General features: G+C 52.4%; 1 protein-coding gene across 2 annotated transcripts in view; it reads left to right on the top strand.

Annotated features, from left to right (window-relative positions):
* Positions 1-13817, top strand: part of Bet5 (blocked early in transport 5) — a 60709-nt gene that overhangs the window by 24807 nt on the left and 22085 nt on the right. For both annotated transcript variants that reach the window (XM_068380350.1, XM_068380351.1), the window contains exon 3: positions 4923-4976. In XM_068380350.1, coding sequence (XP_068236451.1) covers positions 4923-4976 — 54 coding nt within the window. The remainder of the gene's footprint in view (positions 1-4922; positions 4977-13817) is intronic.

Genomic DNA, 13817 nt, shown 5'->3' with positions numbered 1-13817 from the left:
GGAGGAGCAGATCGTGGACGAGCTTGTGGGTTCAGGCGAGTGCTCCCCGGACGAGATCTCATCTTATCGGAAGGTGCTAGCGCTCATCCGACGGCACCATTTAGACGAGCCTCAGCCAGCAGTGGAGCAAGCTTGGCTCTCAGGTCTGGGCAGGATGGTTGACAATCCTGTCCAGCGGAAACCGTCACTGACCCTACCATTAGCACCCGATGTTGCCCTGGGAATGGAACATGTGAACCGTTTTGTGTCGGGCACTAAGAATTCGTTGAAAGCACAGGGTTCCTTCAAGCTCCTGCCGGGTCTCAAGACCCAGAAGAAATTCTAATGTGCCTGACGGTCGACACTCTGGGCCTCGCACTTTGGATGAAGCGGTCGCTACCCTGAACCAGGGCAACACGGACGAGCGCAGCCTCAACGCACCGGTGGTCTTCTCACAAGCGGAGGCCTCCATGATGGAGGATACCTCGCAGGATATTGTTAATGTCACCTCTTGGCTGGACTGGTGGGCCTGTATGTTGGCAGGGTTTCAGCTTGCACACGACCTGTCAATCCCTGACAACCAGGCTCTTTTGCAAGAACTGATCCGCTCTGGGGGTAAGGCCATGAAGTTTCTTACCTTCCAGTCCCTTACTCAGACGGCCAACTGGGTCCTGAGGAGGAGGGTCACGGTACTGAATAGGCTATCCCGTAGGCTCCCCGAGCGAGAAGCGAAGTCCCTGAGGAACTCTCTCGTCTGGGGTGAGACAGTGTTCCCCCTGCAAGAAGTAGCCGAGACGATGGAGAGGGTTAACAAAATGAAGAGCGCGGCTGAACCCAGGCAGCAGTTACCTAGGTGACCCCCTGTGAGAAGACCTTCGGCAGACGGAGCCTACCTGCCTACGCCCCCGGCGAGACAGGAGGCTTCCACCTCTTCCTGGAACCAGTCTCCTCGGCCCTCCAGGAGGGGAGGTGCCCAACCTCAGGCCTCTTTTAAACCCAAGTTCTCAGGGTCAAGGAGAGGCCGTTCCAACCGTCTTCCTAGAAGGAGATAGGGAGGGAGGACCCCTTCACCTTCCCACGCCTCAGGTAGGGGGATGCCTCAAACATTATTGGCAAGCATGGCGGGACAACGGAGCGGACCCATGGACGGTAGCGATTCTCAGGGAGGGATACAGGAACCCCTTCCTGTTGGACCCTCCCCCGTTGATCCCCGAACATCGGGCAGAGTGCCTGGCGCCCAAGGACTCAGAGAAGAAAGTAGCACTACAGGCAGAAGTGGAGGCTATGTTGAACAAGGGAGCCCTGCAACCCATGCACGAGCCATCTCCGGGCTTCTACAGCAGACTCTTCCTGGTGGAGAAGGCGACGGGAGGGTGGAGGCCAGTCATCGACCTCTCGGTGTTGAACAAGTTCATCAAGAAGACCCCCTTCAAGATGGACATGCCGAAGTCGGTGATGGCAGCCTTGAGAAAAGGGGATTTCATGATGTCCCTGGATCTCAAGGATGCCTACTTTCAAATTCCCTTTCACCCTTCCAGCAGAAAGTTCCTCTGAGTAAGGTGGGGCCTATGACTCTTCAGTTCAGAACCCTCTGCTTCGGCCTGTCGACAGCGCCTCAAGTGTTCACGAGAGTCTTCGCCCTGGTCTCAGCCTGGGCACACAAGCGGGGCATCAGGCTGATCAGGTACCTCGACGACTGGTTGCTGCTTTCAATCTCAGAGGCAGACTTAGGGGATCAAGGCTCCCTCCTGTTGAATTTCTACAAGGACCTCGGGATTACGGTCAATCTCGAGAAGTCGCAGCTAGTCCCCACCACCAGGATGACGTACCTGGGGATGGTGCTAGACTCTCCGCTGATGAGAGTCTTCCCCTCTTAGGAGAGACTGGACAACCTGGATCAGGTGATTCGACCGTTCCTAGCGGGCACTCCGGTGAGGGCCTAAGCTTGGCAGAGGTTAGTAGGTCACCTGGTCTCCTTGGAGAAGTTGGTTCCACAGGGCAGGCTCAAGCTCAGGCCGATCCAATGAAACCTGAAAGACTTCTGGTCAGTGGGAGAGCCCCCGCAGAAGATAGTCCCGGTGTCCCTTTCCTCCAAGGACGCTCTCCTCTGGTGGTCCGACAGGAGACACACATTGAAGGGAATTCTGTTCGGCTCCCCCACTCCGGAGATACTGCTCTTCACGGACGCATCGAAGGAGGGGTGGGGAGCTCATCTCCTCGAGGAAACAGTGGAGGGGAAATGGTCAGTGGAGGAAAAGACCCGCCACATCAATCTCCTGGAGCTCATGGCAGTTCAAAGAGCCTTGGTAGAATTCGCCCGTCTACTCCGAGGGAACTCGGTGGCACTCATGTGCGACAACGCCACGATGGTGGCGTACATCAAGAAGCAGGGAGGCTTAAGGTCAAGGGAACTGTGCGACCTATCGGCTCAGATTCTAGAATGGGCCAAATTGAACCACATTCTGATAACGGCCAGGTTCATCCCTGGTAAAAGGAATGTCTTGGCAGATGGACTGAGCAGGACAGGACAAGTGGTGGGGTCAGAATGGTCCCTTCACCCCCAGGTGGCAAAAGAAGTCCTTCGACGTCGGGGCTCCCCAGTGATAGACATGTTCGCCACAAGGCTCAACACAAAACTCCCCGTATTCTGCTCCCCGGTGCCAGACCCGACAGCAGCCTTCGAGGACGCCTTCCAGCACCCATGGGACAACCTCGACATCTACGCCTTTCCACCCTTCGAGATCATCAGGGAGGTCAACAACAGGCTAAGACAGTCCAAGTCCACAAAGATGATTTTGGTAGCGCCCTGGTGGTCGGAGAGAGAGTGGTTCACGGATCTTCAGGACCTGGCCACTCTTCCTCCTTGGCCCTTACCGGCAAGAGAAGACCTGCTAAGTCTGCCTCACTTCCGAAGGGTACACGAAAACCCACGGGCTGAGGCTACACGCTTGGAGGTTATCAAGCGCCTATTAAGGAAGGAAGGCTTCTCGGACAAAACTGCGGACAGGATGTCGGGCTATCTGCGGAAGTTCTCAAGCGTTGTGTACCAGGCGAAATGGGCAACATTTGTCAAATGGTGTGCCACTCAGAACCTGCGGCCCTTAGACGCTTCGGTCCACAATATCGCAGACTTCCTAGTGCACTTGAGGGACGACCTCGTAGTCTCCATCCCAGCCATCAAGGGAGTTCGGGCGGCACTGGGCCAGGTTTTCCAGCTTAAGGGCATCAACCTGGGTACCTTGCGCCACATTTCAATGCTCATCAGGAGTTTTGAACAGTCGTGTGACCCCCGCTTTTCGAGGGTTCCCCAGTGGGATGTAGCCAAGGTCCTCAGGGCCCTCTCGAGGCCTCCTTTCGACACAATCAAAGATATTCTGGACAAAGACCTCACCCTCAAAACCGTCTTCTTACTAGCTCGGGCCTCGGCAAAACGAGTGAGCGAGCGGTACGGGCTATCCTTTAAGGACTCCCACTCGAATGGTTGGAAAGATATGACGTTTAAGTTCTTGCCAGAGTTCGTGGCGAAAACCCAGAACCCTGCAATTGCGGATCCTAGGTTTGAGGAATTCTCCAGTCTGGCAATTCTGCGTTCGAACAACCCGGAAGACCTGCTCTTGTGCCCCGTAAGGACGGTCTGGAAATATCTCAGCAGAACGGCCAAACTCAGACCAGCTGTTAAGAGTTTGTTTTGTTTCCACAGGTCCAATCAAGAAGGCAGTTTCCAAGAACACCATATCCTTTTGGCTGCGTCAGGTTATAAAAAGATCTTATGAGAGTGAGGGCTCTACGGTTCCTGGTACCCCAAGACCCCATGATATTAGGGGCTTTAGTACATCCTTGACCTTTGACACTAACATGGCGGTAGGTCAGATCCTATGAGCAGGCACTTGGGCTAGGCAGTCCACCTTTACAGCCCACTACCTCAAGGACTGTACAAGAAAGTCCCTGGATGCCTTCTCCATCGGACCAGTCATTTCGGCTATGCAACAAGTTTAGTAGTTTGGTCCCCGGGTAGCCCTTTGGGAAGTTAATCGTAAGCGACACAGGTTCCTCCTTACTATCCCCCTTGTTCCCTATATCCCATCCTTTATTCCCCATCCACCCTCCATGTGAGAGTGGGACGCTGAGGCACTTCATGTCAGGATTATAATTAAAGGTGAGTTGTACATAAGGTAGACTTTTGCGTGCTCTCCCCTACTCTCCTACCTGTCCCTGGGCAACCCAGACCTAGCCTCCTATCTAGGCCTCGCTCCCCAGGAAGTCTCAAATATTCCGAACTGTAAGCCACTCCCTCCTCCTAAAGTATAAGTCTCCTAAGAAAGTAGTTCGAAGTAAGTACTCCGTGTTGGAACAAATCACAAATTTTTAATAATTTGTATTTTTCCTAACAGTACTTACCTCGAACTACTTTCGGGTTATGGCCCTCTCATCCTACCCCGAGTATCTTACAGGAGTTCGAGGAGGACTTGAATATACGCTTACTGACGGGCTAACAAGCGCGGCCTCGCGCGCTGACCCGGGGTCGCTCCAGGGCGAGAATCCTTCCGCCCTGGAGCGCCCCTACAAGGTAGCGGAGAGAGGGGGAACTACGCAAAATTCTTGGACGGTGATTAAGGAGATCCCAGATCCTCCTAAGAAAGTAGTTCGAGGTAAGTACTGTTAGGAAAAATACAAATTACTAAAAAATTTTGATTTTTACCTAATCTAGTACTCTAATGGTAAATAGAGGCTGAGAATCCATTTGTAAAACATTGGTTTGTATGATTAAGATATGTTTGGAAAGTATTATTTTTCTATTAATATGAAAGTAATACTGTATATGTATTATGTTAGCCATATACTCAATCTGTGGATATAAAAGAAACTAATTTTACTTTATATTGTATATTATACTGTAGTGTCAGCAATAAACTATTTATATTTCACTGCTCTTTTCTTTTCAGGAGGCAAAGCTGTTGTATGGAATGATTTTTTCACTCAAATCATTTGTCAGCAAGGTTTGTATCACTTTCTATTTAAAGAAAAGAGCTACATATTGTACTGAGTATCGTGTAATGATTCAATCAATTTTTTAATTATTTACTAGTTTTTTTAATTATTTACTCGAGTTAGCATCAGTTGCAAGCTTTGTCATTAACCTATTTGTACCTATGTGTATACAAACCTTTCATTCTTTAGAATATAGTTACAGTATGTCTGTAATGTTGCTGGAACGACCATTTATTTGTTGACCAAGTAGTTGGTTAATGACTGGTGGTGAGAGGGGGAATCCCTGGTCACCAGGTTGCCACAGAATTTCCATTTGTTCCGTAACCGAAATACAAACCACGCTATTTACAAAGGGTATTACTTTTAGCGTAGCTGAAATGGCGAGCCATTAGAATTTAACAAGGGTGTATTACCCCCGCGCTAGTTAGCGGGGGGGGGGGTAGGGGAGTGGTAGCTAGCTACCCCTCCTCCCCCTCACACACAGGTGAATACTCACTTTAACTTTTGGCTCGGACTGTGACAGACGTCTCTGTCTTGGTCCTCGCTTGGCAGCCATTGTCTTTTTTGTCTTTACTTAATCGCTTACTTTTCATTTACTCAATATATATGTAAACATGTTTTCATGTTTGTATATATATTTGAGTATAGAAATAAGTAAGTTTCCTTTTCAGATGTGTGTGTGTAGTGTACGATATCTACGTGGAGGCTTCGGCAGTTAGGCCACCACGGCGTATTTTATGGGTGGCGATCGAGTTTGACTTATGTCTTTCTCTCTCTCTCTCTCTTGAGGTCGTTCACCCTTTTACTACGTGTTACTACGCCCTTGTAGCCTAGCTTCCTTTCCGTGTGGGGGGTTGCTACGCCATACGTTTGTATCAATTAGTTATGAATCTAATTGTAGTTGTTTTTTGTTTTTCAGCTTGTAGAACGATTCCTTTCGGGGTTTTCGTTCTTTCTTTAGTGTTCATTCATTTTTAAATTACATAATTACATAGTTACATAATTATAATTGTTATAATTCTGTTTTGGTTACAGCTCTCCTTCCGCGAGTGTAAGTGGTTGTGAGGGCACGTGCCTGTTGTGTAATTCTTGTTCCTTTCCCTCGGAATTCCTCTTCGGAGCCTTCCCGGGGGAATGAATGTGTACTAATATTATTTGTTTTATTTTTTTTTTTTTTTTTTTTACAGTTACCGATCTAGTTCGTTTCTGTAATATAGCAACGGTGTGAGCTGTCTGGTGGAGTCCTGGGGATTCGGCTGTTGCTGCCTCCCCCCTTGTATTTTCGTCAGGGGCGTGTCTCCTTCTACTGGTAGTACTCCCGTGTCGACGGACAGCTCTCCAGTTCATTTTAGAACAGTCAGGAGGCTTGCCTCCTTGGGCGGATAACTTTCCTTCCGAGGGAAGTTTTTCCTGTCCAGGCTTGAGTTTTTCCCCTTTTGGGGGGTTCTTCTCTTGCCTTTTTTTCGTGCGACTATGCTCTTGGTGCTGAGCGGTCGCACCTGCAGTTTCGCTCAAGGGGCTGGGCAACTGCAGGAGCTCCTCTTTGGAGGATTGCTCCTTTTAGGTCACTGGCTGACCAGTCTCTTCCACGAAGTGTTTCTCTTTCGTTCGCGAGAGAGTACACTCATAGAGACTCCTCTTCGGAGGTTTCTTCTGTTGCTGTTGCTGTTGGCCTCCCTCGCCGTAAGGGCCTCTCATCTCCCTATAAGGGTGCTTGAGGCGCCTTTTGGATCTCCGTTTGCAGCCTACAACTCCTTTTTCTCGATCTTCCGCCTTGGTGCAGATGGACAGCAGTCTGATCTCGTCTTCCGACGGGCAACGGTCTTCCCGACGGACAACGGTCTGCCCGACGGACAGCGGTCTTCCGATGGACATCAGTCTCCCGGCGGACAACGATCCCTTCGGGGCAAAGGGTTGCCCCCACGGGGGTTCTTCCCTTGCGTGTCAGGGTTTCCCTGCGCGCCCTTCTGCTCATCAGCGCTCTCCTGTTCGTCAGCGCTTTCAAGATGATCTTCCCTGCGGTTCCTGTTGGTTCCTGTTACGCGCCCTGTGCGCCCACGTTCGCCCTCGCGATCTAGAACTTCGGTTCAGGTCGGGGTCAAGGACTCTTCTTCTTTGCGCAGGCATCCATGCGTAGCCTTCTGCTCGTCAGCGATCATCAGCTCGTCAGCGATCATCAGCTCGCCAGCGATCATCAGCTCGTCAGCGATCATCAGCCCGCCAGCGATCATCAGCCCGCCAGCGATCATCAGCCCGCCAGCGATCATCAGCTCGCCAGCGATCTCCGGATCGCCCACGTGTGTTACAGCCGGCACGCCAACGTTCTCCAACACTTCTGAAGGAACATGGTTCGCCAGCTACTAGCTCACCTGCGCATGCTGATCGCCATCGCGCGACCCTCAACTGCGGATGCTGATCGCCATCGCGCGACCCTCAACTGCGGATGCTGATCGCCATCGCACAACCCTCAACTGCGGATGCTGATCGCCATCGCGCGACCCTCAACTGCGGATGCTGATCGCCATCGCGCGACCCTCAACTGCGGATGCTGATCGCCATCGCGCGACCCTCAACTGCGGATGCTGATCACCATCGCGCTACCCTCAACTGCGGATGCTGATCGCCATCGCGCGACCCTCAACGGCAGATGCTGATCGCCATCGCGCGACCCTCACCTGCGGATGCTGATCGCCATCGCGCAACCCTCAACTGCGGATGCTGATCGCCATCGCACGACCCTCAACTGCGGATGCTGATCGCCATCGCGCGACCGCACACCTGCGGATGCTGATCACCATCGCTCAACCCTGCGCATGCTGATCACCATCGCGCGACCCTCAACTGCGTATGCTGTTCGCCATCACGCGATCGCCCACCTGCAGATGCTGTTCGCCATCGCGCGACCGCCAACCTGCGCATGCTGATCGCCATCGCGCGACCCTGGCATGCTGATCACCATCACGCGACCCTGCGCATACTGATCACCATCGCGCGACCCTGCGCATGCTCACCACTGCTCGCGATCTCTCACCTTCGCATACTGCTCGCCATCGCACGATCGCTCACCTGCGCATACTGCTCGACCATCGCGTCGGCATATCACAACGCGCCATCGCCAACCTGCGCGTTAGCGCTCACCAGCTCACCACCGATCGCTTGTTGATCCATATCGCCAGCAGTCCTCCTCGCCCACGCGGCAGCGCGTTTCCTCGCCATCGCGCTAACGCTTGTGTTCGCCGCCTCGGACTCGCTCTCATCCACCTGCCCACCCTCACGACCGCTCGCCTGCGCGCCCGCGCGACCGCTCGCCTGCGCGCCCGCGCGACCGCTCGCCTGCGCGACCGCTCGCCTGCGCGCCCGCGCGACCGCTCGCCTGCGCGACCGCGCGACTGCGCGCCCGCGCGCCCGCTCGCCCGCGCGCCCGCGCGACCGCGCGCCCGCTCGCCCGCTCGACCGCTCGCCCGCGCGACCGCTCGCCCGCGCAACCGCGCGACCGCTCGCCCGTGCAACCGCGCGACCGCTCGCCCGTGCAACCGCGCGACCGCTCGCCCGCGCGCCCACACGCCCACGTGCCTGCACGTCTACGCTCATGATCTCCAATGTTCGCCCACGCGCGAACCAACGGTTTTTTCCATCGCGCAGACGGATGGTGTTCCGTCGCGCGAAACTACAGTGTTTCTTCGCACAAATGTTGGCTTATTTCTTGCAGTATCCAATGCTCGTCTATGGGTTATCACCCACCGACCACCAGGAATTCCCGTCGCGCGAGCTCCAGGGCAATTGCGACCACGATTCCCAATGGGGTTTTCGCAGCATGACCAGCCTGGCGAGTTCTTCTGGAGCGTATTTCCAGAACATTGTCTCACCCCGTAAACACAGAGCATGGCACTTGCAGAATAGGAGAAACTTAAGGGAGATCTGAGCAACACTCCTCTATTCCTGAACCTGGGTTAGCCCTTCCCCGTCATTCCCTGGAAGGATTTTTGGCGGGGGGGGCTTTCCGTTCGAGATTTCTCCATCGGACAAGGGGTGACTGCTTACCTCTTCCTCTGGGAGCTTACCAGGTTCTTTCCCTCCTCGGTTACGGCCCGAGGTTTGGTTCAAGGAAGCTACAGGAAGATCAAGGGTACTTTCCTCCTCTCGAGCTCAGGCACCTTGGCCTTTCGTCGTTAAGTATCTAACTTGCGGACAAGCTCGATGTTGTACCATCTGGACGCGCTGACTGAGGGCTTCCTTCGGGTGTCTCATCTGTGGAGGTCGACGACCTCAGACACCCTTCCATCCTTGAGAAGAGTTTGTTTGTGCCCAAGGACAGAGACTTAGACAGCTGCTGTGCGGAGTAAATCGACTTCCGGTTTCACTCCTCCAAGGCGCTTTCTTCCAGACTCTGCAGGGCTCCAGCGCCTTTTCTTTCAACCACGTCGGCCTAAGTTATTGGCTACGACAACTGGGACAAGGTGTCCAATTGCAGTTTTCTCCTGTCAGGAACAGATGGCACGGGAGACTCCCCCGGGGGGGCATAGTCCTAAAAGGAGTTCACGAACTCTAGGATTGCAGGTTTTTCGCTGGGAGGATGCTTAAGGTTACTCATCCGAATGACAGCTTCCCGATGCCCATTCCCGCATATTCTCTGTGAATAGCCAAGGATATCGCGCCTGCCGTCTCTGTCAGCGAATTCAGTGTCTCTGAACCTCTATGCCATAGCGTCAGCAGAGTTGCCCGGTTGGGCAGAATGATCCATACCTTAGGCGAAGGTCTTCCTTAGGATCATCGACGGCTTCACCCCCGGCCCCCTCAGTCTATCCTTTCTTGTAAGGAAGGATCTGAGAGGGGATGTCCATAGTCGACCTCTCAGCCCCGATCAAGTTTGTCGAACAAACTTCGGCCAGCAGAATCGATCAGACTGGTAACGAGGCGACAGGACTCCTTAAAAACCCTGGATCGGAAGGACGGGTACTTTCAGTTTCCATTCCATCCATCTTCCAGGGTGCTCGTCGAATTCAGCCTAGACTGCAAGTATTCCTGCTTATGATGCAGTGTGGCTATCCCGCCGTGGCATAGCAGGTTTGTTTCCCCAGAGAACTCTCCCTGCCTTCCTCTTGGCCGCTCAGGGGCAGGCTTCCGCCTCCTCTGCTGTTTGGAGGGCTGGTCAACTCCTGTAGGCTCGGGTTTCGACCTTCTTCAGCGCCGGGACAAGCTTCCGGATGCTTACCATGAGTGTGGGCTCATGGTATTTTGCTTGGAGCCTTCTCTTCCTCTGCCTCAACATCTGGAGTATCTGGCCATGATATTGAGTCAACCGCCTTACCACATTGGAAACCCCGCTTCTCGTCCATCCAGCGAGGTTAAGCAACGTCGGTACTTGGATGGGTGACCACCTGGGGACGCCAGATTCTGTTACCACATCCTCCGAGCCTTCCTTTCGGTTGACTGTGGCAAGACTGAGGAGAGTCGCAGTACCTGTTCTCAGTCAAGCAGAGCTTTCAGCCCTACCTTGGAACGTTTCCTAGTTCTTCTTTCCTCATTGACCCGTCTATAGTCCGAACGGTCGCCTCAGGATAAGTTCCATGTGGGGCGATCCAAGTTCCGGTGGCTTCAGGCAATGTTTAACCGGACTCCCTAGCCCTATGGGACCAGCGGAACTATTAGACCTGCAATGGGTGTTGACCTATGGAGCCTCTTGATGGTAGTGGATATTCTCGTCCTTTCCCCACATTCTTGATGCGGTTCTCGGACTCGTCAAAGGAAAGGGGGGGGGGGGGCATGTTCCGGTCCAGGCCTATGGTCAAGACCTGAAGGATACCTCTCCATCATTCAGGCAGGCTTAGGGGCCTTAGTCTGGCCCCTCTTCAGATCCTACAGCTACTGCCGAGTCTCCCCGTTGCGCGTCGACTTCATTCTAACCAGCAGGGGACGCATTTTCACACCTTCACATCTTGCAGTAGAGATACCGGGATGATTGAGATTCTCTCAATACCACCATCGGCTCTCTCATTCCAGGCAGGGGAATGTTTCTCTCAGACTATCCGAGCAGAGCCTCATAGAGAGAGTGTACCTAGGGGTCTTTGACCTTGGGTAACCAGCAAGTGCTGGTCTGGGGGACCTGATCGCGACAGCTTGGAACCTCAAGCTTCCGCTAGTCTTCCCCCCAGTCTCAGACCCCGAGACACTGGCAAGATGCATTCCGGTGATGGTGGGACAACTTCGACGCCTGCGTCTTCCCTCCTTTTTTTCTGCGGACAATGGGCCTCAACAAGACCAGGTTGTCTGTCAACCTTTCAATGGGAGAGCTCCACTGGGACTACTCGCAGAACGGTTTCTGGACCCTCTGCTTCCCCTGACGGATCTCCCGGGAGAGCTTCTCCCACGGCGCAGACTACTCAAGCAACCACACTGCGACATCTCTCCCGAACCGGGACGTCGCTTCGGCTTCATGCCTGGAGACACTACGCTTCCTCCTCTAGAAGAGACAACCCGCTACAGTCGCGGTACGGAGGTCGCGTCATCTGCGATAGTCATCCACAGGGGTCTCCCAGGCAAAGTGAAGAGTCTAAGGTGGTTGGTGCCTTGGGAGATATACCTCTTCCCTTGAGGCCTCTTCTCCAGCAATAACAGTCTTATTGCCTTTCGGCGGGAGGAAACTCCTTTCCGCTCTCGGCAATGAAGCCTGTCGCTCAGCCTTTCCCTGACCTTCAGGCTTAAAGGAATAACTTTTTCCTGCCCGCTGGATCTATCCTCGCTCATGCGAAGCTACGATCGTCCCTGCCCTAGTCGGAGGAAGACCTCCAACTTGGAGCATGGCTCGGACTTTTAGTCCTTTAAGAGATCTTCTCAAGACCCTTTTACGACAGGCCTCGGATTGTATTCCGCCTTGGGTCTTCTGCTCACTCTGGCCACGGCCAGTGTGTAAGCAATCTTCTTGGTCTCTTACTACTCCCCCCTTTCTAAGGAAGAGGGGAAGGCAACATTCAGGCTCGCTCCTGAGTTGTTGGCTAGACTCAGAATCTGAGGGTCCCGGCCCTTCGGTCCGATTCATTCAAGATTTCGAGTCTCCATTCTGTGTCTGATGTCCCAAGACCTTCTCTTTCTTGCCAGTAAGGAATCGAGAGGTTAGCGCTGGGAACAGCTGCAGTTTGTCCTCAGTTGCAGCCGATTTGGGAACACAAGGAGGACATGGGGGGGGGGGAGAGTCACCAGTATACCTCTTCAGCCCGGACTCAAGGACATTCATCTCGTCCTGTCTTCAGACCCTCCCCCGTCACGTCGCCCTACAGCACGATGTTGGATACATCGCAACGTCCCTCGCCTTCGAGTAATACTACTCTGTGACGCAGGTGCTACCAGCTGGAGTCAGGAAGCGTCTGATGACCTTCGCAGCCCGCTTCCTGCAGGGCGTGAACCACAGGAGTCTCAATACGTTTTCTATCGCTCTGTGGTGGCTACACAACAGCTGGTCTAACCTCAGGCTCCCTTTTGGACAGGTAGCAAAAGGTTGAGGGCATTGTTATCAGGTTTTAGTCTGCATGAACGAAAGAAGTATGTCTGGCCCTTACTTCTTTCTTCATCATCCCCTCTACGGGGAAGCAGCATCCTGGTCTCTGCATAGCTGACCTCGAACCTCTGCAGGTAAACCATGCTTCCTTGTGTTCCGAGTATTGAGTCAATACTGTCGCGTCCCCCATACCCTGACGAGGTGGTATTGGGAACGTCCTAACCCAGAGTTCCTTCTGGAACTCCAGGTCAACTGCCTAGGACGAGTCACACTTCTTCCTTCACACACAAGCTTACGTAGGCCACATGGTTCCTTGCGGAGCAAGGAACTTGTGAGGTGCAGGGACTCCTTTTCTCGAGTGCGACTCACTCGGATTCTGAGTCCCCGGGTAAAGCCAAAGCCAGTATGGCTGGGGACTTTCCACCCTTCCTAAGGGATAAGTCACCCTTTGTAAATAGCGTGGTTTGTATTTCGGTTACGGAACAAATGACAAATTCGAAGATAATTTGTATTTTTCCTAACCATACAAGCCTTAGCTATTTACACATATTTGCCCGCCAGCCCTGTCCCCCAAGACAAGTCCTACCTCTAAGTGAAGTGAGTATTCACCTGTGTGTGAGGGGGAGGAGGGGTAGCTAGCTACCACTCCCCTACCCCCCCCCCCGCTAACTAGCGCGGGGGTAATACACCCTCGTTAAATTCTAATGGCTCGCCATTTCAGCTACGCTAAAAGTAATACCTTTTGTAAATAGCTAAGGTTTGTATGGTTAGGAAAAATACAAATTTTCTTCGAATTTGTCATTTTTAAACATTTAAACTTGCCCGCTGGTTATATATAATAGCTTTATGCTTCTGTCTGGCAGAAAATTCAAAACTTTCAGCAATTGCACAGATATGCCAGGTATATACTAGCGCCACCACGGAGTTAGGTCAAACTATCCCTCCTAGTATCAGATTTTCTTCTGCCGCCATACTGGCTACTAGAAATGGAATTTACTCGTGTTTAACCTGGATTTTAGCAGTACCTTGGTGATGTACTCTCGTTTTGGGTTTGAGCTTTCGCTTATTAGGTTTTTGTTTAATATTTTATCGCTATGTTATAGTGTAAAGGTAGAATTAAATTTTTTTTTTTTAACCTATTTTTAACTAACGAAAGCATATGGCAATAGGTAAACACTCGCCTCGTCTATGACGTCGCAGTCATTTGACGTAAGCTTGAGTGTGACTTGCATTTTCTTTCTTTTTCTATAAAGAATGATAAGTTAATACTGTACTATCTTACAAAGTATTTACTTATATAAAATTAAAGGATTATATTATTTTAAGAACATTTTTGTCCTTTTGGTATGCTTTCTTA

Source organism: Palaemon carinicauda, chromosome 9 (genome assembly GCF_036898095.1).
Source record: "Palaemon carinicauda isolate YSFRI2023 chromosome 9, ASM3689809v2, whole genome shotgun sequence".
Taxonomy (NCBI): Eukaryota; Metazoa; Arthropoda; class Malacostraca; order Decapoda; family Palaemonidae; genus Palaemon; species Palaemon carinicauda.
Note: the sequence above shows the minus strand (reverse complement) of the source record. Positions and strands in the feature narration are given on the sequence as shown.